The sequence below is a fragment of the Fukomys damarensis genome, unplaced genomic scaffold, assembly GCF_012274545.1.
Source record: "Fukomys damarensis isolate Sample0158 unplaced genomic scaffold, DMR_v1.0_HiC HiC_scaffold_26, whole genome shotgun sequence".
Taxonomy (NCBI): Eukaryota; Metazoa; Chordata; class Mammalia; order Rodentia; family Bathyergidae; genus Fukomys; species Fukomys damarensis.
Window position 1 is genome coordinate 11,769,626 of NW_022900938.1, and position 11,627 is coordinate 11,781,252.

General features: G+C 35.8%; 1 protein-coding gene and 1 pseudogene across 1 annotated transcript in view; both read right to left on the reverse strand.

Annotated features, from left to right (window-relative positions):
- Positions 1-260, reverse strand: part of Fsip2 (fibrous sheath interacting protein 2) — a 76,652-nt gene extending 76,392 nt beyond the window's left edge. Inside the window, exon 1 of the mRNA XM_033756358.1 lies at positions 144-260. Within this exon, the coding sequence (XP_033612249.1) occupies positions 144-260 (117 nt within the window). The remainder of the gene's footprint in view (positions 1-143) is intronic.
- Positions 261-4,288: 4,028 nt separating this feature from the next.
- On the reverse strand, positions 4,289-4,393 carry LOC117283452 (annotated as a pseudogene).
- Positions 4,394-11,627: the final 7,234 nt, after the last annotated feature.

Genomic DNA, 11,627 nt, shown 5'->3' on the forward strand with positions numbered 1-11,627 from the left:
CCTGCCCTCAGGCCCCCAGGGCAGACGCGAGCCTCCTCTTCCCCTCGCCGCGGGGTCTCCGCTCTTTCCTCCTGCTTGCCCTTTCCCCTCTTTTCATTCTTCTGCTCAGCCTTTCAGCCCCGGTTGTGGTTGTACAGCTTCGCCTTCTGCGGGCCTGTCCCTGGAACACGGTTCCTGTCCACACTGCCGATTAGACTGGGTACTGTGGGCGCTGGGACTTGGCTCACCAGCTGCGTTGGCCTGTAGCTGTTCTCTGCCATTTCTGCACCTTTTACGAAGAATTCCCCAACTCCAGACACTGCCCAGTGCCCTTTAGACAGGCGATCCTCTTCCTAACAGCCTTTCGGGTAGTTCCCCGCTATTCAAAGGAGAAGTGATAACCACTCTTAATGGTGAGCCCCGGCTCTTTTCTTAATCAGTACCCTGCCTTCACTTTTGCTCTTCTAATTCCACGCTTGTGTTGAAAGGCCTTAAAGCCCAGGCTCAGGGTAGAGTCTATTGCCTGTTTTCCACACGGCTGTCTCACACTAGTCTCAAGTGCAACACACACACACACACACGCACACACACAAAGCAAAGGGCTTATATTTCTTGCATTTACTATTTCAGTGACAGTACCAACATTTTACCTAGGACAAAAACCGAGGGATATATACATTTTTAAATTTCCCATTCTCCTTATCCCTCATGCTCAATTGAACCCTACGTCCTGATAACTTATTTTACCCCCGAAATTAATTGGGCCCCTCACTACACTGCTAGGTCAGATAAGTCACTTTTATTTGTTTGCTGTGCCTTTGCCAGAGCCTTATACCATCTCCCTGTGGTCTTTACCCTAAAGGTCTGTCTTTTATTAAACTGATCATTTCCCTGGCTTTAAAACTGTAATTGCCCCCCAGAAAGACTCAAAGCACGGAAAAGCCTTAGTACTTCATCTCTCTTTTAGTTTCTTATTACTGGTCTAACAAATTACAACTTTAATGGCTTAAAAGACCACAAGTTTATTACCGTACAGTAATGGAGGCTGACACTGGAAAATGAATCTCAGCTGGGCTGAACGGAAGGTGTTGGATGGGCTGTGTGGCTCAGGGGCACAATCTGTATACGTTTTCTGTCTTCTAGAAGTCGCTCCTTCCTTCTTTTTCAAACCCAGCAGTACAGCATCTTCATCTCTCCCAGATTCAAACCTCTGCCTCCCTTTATGGCAATAAACAAATCTTTCTGATTCACTGGGCCCATCTAAACGATCCAGGATAATTTATTTAAGGTAAACTGATCAGCAGTCTTAACCTCATTAATGTATCTTACTTCTCCTTTGGTATGAAGTAATGTACTCACAAGGCTTGGAAATTAGGATGTAGGTACCTTTGAGGTCCTATTCAACTGTCTTTCCTTCCGTTCTAGCTACAACTTCCCCGTACCATCTGTACATACTGTCTTTTCTTCATAAAAAAATTATTGACACAATTCAGTAACTTTAAACAATTGACTGTTGTTTCTCACATTCTCTGGGTTGGTCAGCAATTGTTTTGTTTGGGGCCTCTCTAGCTTGGGCTGAATTCTTTTTTTTTTTTTTTCTTTTTAACAAAAATTTTTTTTTTCATTCAATTTGTTGGTACTTTTTGGGTATACAATATAGTTACATTTATCATTGGGATCTTGTACCTGTACATGACATACCTTGGTTCTCAATTTTTCCCCATACCCCTGCCCTCCCTTTATCCCCTCAGAGACTTTGTTTTCATTTTTCCCTTTTTTCATGTTTATTTTCCTTATTTCCTTTCCCCTACCCTTCCCACTACCCCTACACCTTTAACCCCTTTCTTGCTGTTTCACATTGTCAGTTATACAATTTGGATCTTATTTACAATTTTAGCTTTTCACATCAGAGAAACTATTCGGTATTTACACATGTGTGTCTTATTTATTTCACTTAAGAGTATGGCCTCAGTATACATCCATTTTCCTATGAATGGCTCTAGTTTCTCATTCTCTATGGCTGAGTAGTATTCCATTTTATAGAAAAACCATATCTTCTTTATCCAGTCTCCACCTGATGGGCAATTGGGCTGTTTCCAAGTTTTAGCTCTTACAAACTGCCGCTCTAAACATGGGTGTGTCTATATTTTTGAGGGTTACCTCACTCACGTGACTGGGCTTCCTGACGAGAAGACTGGACTGGTTGGTGTGACTGGATCCCTCTGTGTATGCTCTTCTCGTCCTGGTAACCTCAGAGTTCAGTATCAAGAGGGAGAGAGCACTGTTGGGTTTTTGTGGTTCTTCCCTGTTTGGTAGCTATTGTGGCCCGGGCTAAAGCGAGTTGTGTTGCCAAAGTGAGAGCATTAGAGGCAGCTGCTCACAGGTCTTCAACAAAGTTTCCATCCTTGGGGATCATTACTGCAATACTCAGATTATTCGTTGACCTCCATGATTCAAGTTTCTCCCCTGTTTGAAACACATTCAGCCCACTGAAGTCAACCATAGTTTCATTCAGTAGTGTTATCTAGCTTCAAATTTAATATCTGGTAATATACATCATGTCTAGGATAGCACCTTGGATACCAGCTCTATTAATCTGAAGACCTGTGAACTGAAAACCAAATTGAAACAACAATCAATAGATGAGTAACAAATTCCCCCGAGCTTTAAGGCTCAAAATAATGTGACAGCTCACCACTACCACCTTTGGAGTGGTTCTTTCTGTGGCCTCAGAAATTTCCTCCACACTTTGCTTGCAAATAGGCAGCAAATGCTCCCAGATAACCCTCTGCACCACGCTGGAGTGCTCCTCCCCCGAAGCACTTGCCTCTCAACCTCTGTCTCTCATGCTCCATGCACTCTATGCTGCACCCCCGGTTCTCCCTGCCTGTGCTGTAATCTGGCAACTTCCTCAAACTGATAAGCAAGGGGCCACATGATGGCTCATCTCTTTTGTTTGCTATTTCTCAGGAGTCACTGTCTTTCATCGCTCGATATTCACTTTATTGAAAAAATTTTTTCATATATTCTGTTTCTTCATGTTTCAGGTGAGTTTCAGACATGCACATCTCCTTGTCCACCATTTGTTGTGGTGAACAGAGTAGAGTTTTGCATTCTTTGCAGGGAACAATCACTCTTATTTTGGGAAAATTCTGTGTAAATGAATCTCGACAGGTACTCAGTCTCATTTTTAAATGAAACCTAAGATCGGGCACATTCATTCTGCATGCCTTGGCAGCAAGGTCATGGATGTGACTTTGTATTGTGAAAGGAAATTGATTCAAAGATTCCTGTTCAGTAAAGGACCACAGAGCCAGGCACTGGCTGATTTCCAGTGACAGCGCAAGCAACGTTTTAATCGAACTGTGTGTGGCTTGATATTGTATTTCCTTTCCTAGCTCTTGTACATTTTCCTCAACTTGAATACCAGGGCTTTTTTATGTATTCTGTGAGCTTCTCAAATCTTTCCTGTGAGTTTTTTTTTCTGCCTCAGAGAGCCAGGCTTGACTTCTATTATTTGCAACGCAAAACTGTAGTTCCCACAATAGTTGCTGTGCTCCTAAATTGTCTTCATTTTTATTTGTCATTTCTTAGTGTACCTCTAAGCAGAAGACTCAAGTCATTTGGTTTTCAACATTTCTTTAGGCCTAGTTGAGAAATATGATCTTTAGGATTCTGTATAACAATTTTCTAGCCAAACATTTTTTGTGTGTATATGAGTGTGTATATATACCTTTCTTATGTTCTGAAATAATTCTCTTGCCAACTAATTACAAACATACAGATTAAAAAAACAAAATATACAGGTAAAACAATAAAAATGGAAGTTTTTATTAGCAAGAGGCTTTTTTCTATGGATGCTTTTAGGAGAATATACTCTGTTGTCTAGAATTACTATGGTAAAAAAACATTGGGATATTTACATTTGTGAATGATGGTGTCTAGGAAAATGTTATACTCTATAATCAATACAAACCTCTCAAATAAAATATAGTGTTGTATAATCCAGTGAGCTCCTTCCATGAAAATGAGCCCCCACCACCTCCAGTTACCTCCTTCCTTCCCTGGGGCCAGAATGATGTTGTCAGACTGGACCTGGGGAACTGAAGCGGAGGTCCTGCTTTTTCCTTGCTTACCTGTGTGTTGTGACTACATAGGTTTTTGAAAGTATTGGTAAAGTTTGATAATAGATAGGATATTTGAGTCTTCAATCAACCTGATTATGATAATCCTCAAACTTCACTCTTCTGTTAATTGATTCAATAATTTTGGTATTTTGAAGAGACATGTGAAGAACAATTTTACAGTGACAAGGTAATAAATATGTGTGAGCAAAAGATCAGCGGGAAGAAAAATATTACACCTTTAATAGCAGATCCCACACTTGATCTTAGCCAAAAGGCTGAGAAGTGATAATAGTAGAGGATCCTTAGACATTTAACTTATATACATGAAATGTATTTTATAAAATATTTAGTGTTCAGAATTCCACATGTTCCTTTTTTCACCGAGCAGTATATCTTGATGATTACTCCATATGAGCATACTGGGATTTAGTTACTTTCTATCATGCATGTATGGTGTTTAATGCTGGAATTACCATATTTTTTACACTAGCTTCTTATATTTTTTATGTTACAAAATTCTATAATAAGCATCATTTTATTCAGATTGTAGGATTAAAGTGCCTATTTCTGTTTTTTTTTCCTTTTAGATGTGTTCGTTTTTCCTCAAAGTAGTCACATTCTTTAACACCCACACAAATGTTATGCGTGTGCCGTTAGTATTCTCTCCACGTTGAATAGACTTTTCTTATAAGTTGTGGTTTCAAGTATGGCTAAAAGCAGTTGTCTATTGTTATCTCTGTCTACAATCTTAATGGCCTCTATCTCTATCGCTCTCATCTCTGTATCTCTGTATCTCCATCCATAGTTTATTACTTTTAGTGAAAATAGTTTCCTTACTACTTTGCCCAATTTTCACTCCTCTTATTTTTTATGAAATTTTCACTCTTGCCAAATTTAAGCAAAATCTGTAGAAATTTTAGTTATTTTTAAAAATTATATGTTTAAATGATAAGTGAAGGGAACAAAGATGAATATAAAAGTGATTAAATTATAGACTAAGCTGCAAAATTTATAACCGCATATCTTTAAAAGAATCAAAGCAAAATTCAGTAATCACTGGAAACCTCAAGTATGTGGTTGAAATAAAAATGCAATAAATTGAAATAATCTTGTTCTTGTGAAGCTTGATTATGCATACATGATTTCACAGTAGGCCAAAGCCCTGCTTTTTAGAAAATCTTGCTTGCAGAAATCCTTCTTGGCTGATATTGGAAAATTCAGCAGTTGAACCATTCATGAACTGATATGATTAGCTCCCCATGCCAGGACCATTTGAAAAGACAGTGTGGTTTTATGCTGGTCACCGGTCTGCTTTCTAGGAGCTTGGAATTTGACCATGTGCTTGGAACAGGTGCATACTGTCTTTTAAATCTGGATGCTGTTATGGCTTGAAACGTGCCCTCCAAATTCCACGGGGAAATATTAATCCCTCACTTTTGTTGTCTTTCAGAGCAAATAGGCAGTTAGATTAAAATGAGATCCTTAGGGTGGAACCTAGGCCAACATGCTTATGTGCTTATTAGGGTAGATTAGGTCACAGTCATGCACAGAGGGAAGAGCACTTGAAGACCCCTTACTACTGACAACCTTGATCTCAGAGTTTTCATCTCCAGAATTGTGAGAAAATAAATGTCTATCATTTAGTACACCCTAGCTTTTGGTATTTTGTTGTGGGATTCCTGGGAAACTAAACTAACTAGAGGTCTGAGTGATCTTAAGAAATCTTAAATACACTGACCAAACCAGTATAATGTTTGCTGTGACACTGAAAGTGAAGTTTTCAGATATTTGTCAAAAAGTCACTTGGCAGTGGTAAAATCTGCGTATATGAATCATGATGTGTGTCCAGCCCTCCTGTCGATGAAATTAAAGATGGGATTTTGTCTGCTTCACCACAATAAACTGGAAAAACAAAAACTTTAGGGAAGATTTTTGTCTTTCTTATTCAATAACTAAACAGTGTCCAGTAATTACAATTGAACAGAAAACACGTAATAGTAGATATTCAATAATTATCACTTCACTAAATGAATGAAATTTTATTTGTGGCTATTGGTCACTATTTCAACGGATATTACTAAAGCTGATCTGGGGTATCTCTAGTTTTCTTTTTGGGGGCCCATTTTTTAGTATTAATCCTTCTAATCAGCACTACCCTCTTTTAGATATCACTGTGTTTTCAGTTCTAAATTAGTGTTTTCCTATACAGTGCTATGGACCTATGGAATCTAAACTATAGAATAATGAAATATTGAAATGTGCTATGATTTGTTCTTGTAGTCTGTTTCTCACTTGTTATATGAATTTAGGAAATATATGCATAATACATTTGTGGTAAAAATGCTTTTGCATCCTTTGTCAAGAACAGAGGATTTTAATTGTGACTGTTCAACCTTATTCACTAAGGCCAATTAAACATTACTATGCATAAATTAATCAAACAATGAAGATTAGTGATCTAAATAAAGATCTAATTACTTTGTTAAATAGAGAATCACAAACTTAATAACTTATGATATTAACTCACTGGATAAAAATAATATTTTAAAATATATAACAAAAAAGAAAAGAATAATAAGTAGAGTCTTTAAAATAAGCAAGGATATCATTTTATGCAAATTTATCTTAGTTATTCATCAATAATTCTTTTCATTTGCTTACATAATAAATACAAGATGTAATGTTTATGTTATAAGTTTGAGAAAAGAGAATATGAAAGTGGTATAAGATCATGGATTTTCAGTATATTTTAATAAAAGATTCTAAAAAGTGGAAAATCTTTCAAAATATGAGAATAGACATTATATTGAATATCATTTACTCAAACTTTTATTACATAAATATGGAAATAGTGACTCTGTAAAATGAAATTTTCTTCCAAAATTACAAATTAGATTAGGGGATGATTTACACTTTTAGATCAAGTCTGTTAATTTTCCATTACATCACAGAGTTTAAGACAATCTCATGCTGTGAAAACACCTACCTTCGGATCTCTTCTAACTGTTAGACTGAACCTAGCATAGAATAGATTTTATAAGAATATTTTTAGAATTTTTTATAAGAAAATTTGTTACACAGTCACCATAGAAGTACAGTTGCTATTTTCAAATTTTTAAAATAATAAACTTTCATTAGGGAAAAAATGAGAATCAAGACTTGTCATGTAGAGGTACAAGATCCCAACAATGAATGTAGCTGTACTCTATCCCTAAAATATACCAATAAACTCATTTAAAGCTGAAAAAACATTTAAATATACTGTATTTAATAGTGGGTATGGAAATTATATACTTTTTATGTTTACAAAATTGAATTAAAGGAAATTAGGGCTTTTTGTTAGCATGGAATAATTGTTACTTGGCCATGTAGTTTGTATTATTCCGATTATAAGTGAACAGAACAAGTGCTTATTAAAAATATAACAATGTCCTTATCATCTTCTGCCAGCTGGTTATTTTTATTAACATTGCAAAAGAACACAGATTTATTTTAAGAATCTGCTTGTCAGCTACGAGTTTTTATTTGAGGGGGTCGCCTAATTAGTGAACAGTCTGTGAAAAGCGTTATGTGTAGAATGACTTCAAAAGTGACAAAGGTGAGAATAAAGAATAATTTTGGAGACATTTGGCCAGTGAAAGAAAGAAAAAAGAAAGGAAGGGAGGGAGAGTGGACATACAAACATAAAATTCTCCATCCTATTTTAGATTTTCTGATATCAGGAGCTCATTCCTGTTGTACTAGTTTTCACATGTGTTTCTCATATTATTTCATATTATTATTTCATATCTCTGCATTTAAAATCTTTCCACATCGTTTTGTTTTAGATATATTTCTTCCATGCAGCAAAATATTGGGTTTTGCTTCCTGGTACACTGTGATGTTTTTGTTTTTAAATGTAGTAGTCAACTCATTTTCACTTATTGACTTCAGTACTACGCATGTTTTCCTGTTTCTTTTGGGCAGTTGCTCCCCACTGTCTCTGGCTTTTTAAAAATCTTACTGGGTCTGTAAGTATTTCGTCACGATTTACCCCACACCTAATGTAATAATAATGAAAACTCTTACTTTGAAATGTTTTTTTTAAAGAAAAATATCTTCATAGTCCTCACACTGGTAAGCTCTTGTAGCCAAGTCATTATATTTTGTTGTATTTTTAAAATTTTTCTAGACTTAAATATTTCTGAGACTCTGAAATGTAACATTTTAAAACTTTCTCTCAGTACTAAATTTGTAGACAGCTAAATAAAGTAATAAAATCATTTTGGAAAAGAAACTTCGTTTCCAAATGTTTTGAACATGTGATTCCTTTTAACAGCAAAATAATTCAAAGATTTATCACGGTATTATTTGAACTTTCAGACTCAGTTAATTGAGGGGACACATTATGAATAACATATAATTCTTTAAACATTCCTTAAACATATGGTTTATTAACCAAAATATTCAATTACATTTTAAGAACAGTGGTACGTGACTTATAATCTATATAAATTCATGTCCCTCTTGCTGTGAATCACCATTAATCCATTATAAGGAAATAAAGATTAAGTTTATTGGATTCTCAGTAGACAAGAGTCTCCTTATGCACTTGTACTCTATACTTCTAGTTTATTTTCAAGGAAATGAGCTTTCTTGAATGCTTTGGAACCGGACAAACATCTACCTCTGGATTTAAGTACAGATCTTACTTTCTTTGAATTTTTCCCTCAAGAAATGATGCACTGACTTATCTTCCCTATGATACACCCAGTAGATCAGTAGATATTGTCTTATTTTGTACCAAACCATTGCTTCAGCCTACTACCAATTCCGCTTCTATACTGAAAAGCATATGCCTTTCCCTCACGTCACTTAATTTACGTGTGCATTTTCAACTCTTCTTAGAATATATATTTCATGTTTCCAAACGGATATTTCATTTTTTATTTAGTTAACAGGTCATATGTGAATGTTTGTCAAGTGGAAGAATAGCTTACAATATTGCAAGACCTCACTGAGAGGATTAAGTTAATTCTAGTAACCAGGACATATCCATGTGTGAGGTAGAAATAATACTATAAAGAAAAGCATCAGATAGGACTTGCTGGTTTCCTAGTGAACGGCATGCTATGACATCTTCAGAGCTGGTGAGGGCATGCAGAAAGCTTTCTAAAGGCAAGCTGAACCATAAAGAATGGTTGAATTTTGTTAGAAAGTACGTTTTCAGTCTGATCTTTAGTTTAATGTAACTTCTGATCTATTAACGTAGTAATAGAGTAATATAAAATAATTGCATTTTCCATTCTGTCTGTCACAAAATATAAAATAAAAATTGCATACCTGCAATATAACCCACACCTATAATTCATTCATTATTAAAGTTGAATAATGTATATACTTTCTAAAATCTAGAAACGATGTGCCATAATTAATTCATAAGCTATGAAACCCATTTGATATGAAAATGAAATGAAAGATTGGCTTTAGAAATTGATTTTAATCAGCAGGTTAAACAAATGTTCATAAAATATTAACCTGGGTAGGTAAAAATTTGCAGGATATTTAGTTTCACTGCCTTATTCGGCAGAAAATTATATCTCAAGTCATTTTCGGAGGATGGAAATTATTTTATATAATGTACTTATTTACGGCACACATTTTCCCCTCCATTCTGTCTCTAGAATTTTATTTAAAAATTCTTATTTGTGTTGATTAAAATACGAAATCTTTATGCAAGTTTTAAAATTTAATACAGTGATAGGTCCTTTCCTTTTTTACTCATGGTCGCTAAAGTCAGACTTGAACACTCCAGAGCCGAGGTTCTACTAAGCAGAGCCGTGTGGAAAGACTGAATGACTAAGATAAGTAGGGGCAGAACCAGATATTTGGGGTTAATACTTAGTACAGTGTCAGTGTACAGCATTCGTGTGTGCAGTCTACCTATATGAATCGTATATCTTCTTCTTAAATTTCATGCTTCTCTGAACATCATGAAAGTTGTAGAAATAAAGGAGACTATTAACAGTTGGATTAATGAAACAGTTTTGCCTACAGTAGCTATGGGAGAAATTTCCTGAATTCATTTGATGTTGGTTTTGATGTAGTTAAGATGAAAGGTAAGTGCCCACAAAAATATTTTTATGTACAATGTCTCTTTCATTCACTGGCTAACGTGTGACACTTCAGATGTGAAAATCTTAGTTGTGTATAGTGCTACAAGACCTTGTCTCCTGGCATGGAGCGGAAGCACTTACATGCGTACAAGTAAGTTATTAACAATTACAGAGGAAAACCAAGCAAAAAGGAAGCCTTCCTAGGAACTCTTGCAGCTTAAAGATCAAGGACATGTTTTCTGAGAAGTGGAAGTAATACTTGGAAGACATTATTGTGGTTTTTCCTTATGGGAAGTCACAGTTGCAAAAGTGATAGTGTCTTATTTCAGACATCTAGTCGAGAACTTTATGCAGTCCAAACTCAGCAAACCAAATGATGGAGCTCCAATCCAGAGCTTCCAGAAAGTAGCAAAGGGGCCCTCAGAAGAGAAAGGTCTCTGCTCATTCCGAGAGATCACTGAACCGACGGTCCAGCTGAATGCAGTGTGCAACTGAAGCCTGAGGAACTTACGGGAGCTCTGAGCTCTGCCCTCATGTCAGGCGTGAGAATCAGCGATTTGGGATAACAAGTTCATCTATTGCCAACACAAAAACCTCAACACGCTTCAAAGACATATAACAGAAGCTAGAATATTCAACATTTTATTCACAATGCTCAGAACAAAGTCAAATGACTCAACAGTCAGCAAAACACAAATGGGAATCACTAATTAACTCAGGCTCTGGAGTACTAGAGCAAGACACTGGCTATTTTAACAATGTTGAAGTGAAAGAAACCATACTTATACTGAGGAAGTATCAACAGCGGGATAGACAATATGAAAAAAGAGGAAATATTAGATCTAAAAATAGAGAGACGAAGGTTTTGCACTATTGTGTGTGAAATCTGATATAAATCCCTGGCTGTCTCCAAAACCATGCAGCCTCATAAGCAATTAGGGAAATGCAAGCTAAAACCACTGTGAGATGTTGCTGTATCTGTCAAGATGTCGGTGGTGAAATGACTGCTGATGTCAAGTGTCAACAGGAAAGTGGACCTGTTATATACAGGTGGTTGAACATAAAATGAAACAACTACTTCAGAAGACATTCTGAAACTATCCTGTGACCCAGTTTTCTCCTAAATGTTTATTCTTGAAAACAGAAAGCTTTTGGTTTTTTTCCCATAAAATGGATCATAGGTAAATATTCATCATGACTCCATTTTATAATAGGTAAAATAATCCAGGGTGAATTAATAGACAAAGCTAAGCATTTTAACCAAATATGAGAATTCATGCAATCAAATATTATATAATGATGAGAAAGAAAAACGAGTGATTTATGCAACAGCATGTATAAATCTCAAAATTATTTTCTTACATAAAATAAGAGCTTCCAAGAATACAGCATTTTGCTTATTTTACTTACACTGATTTGTAAAACA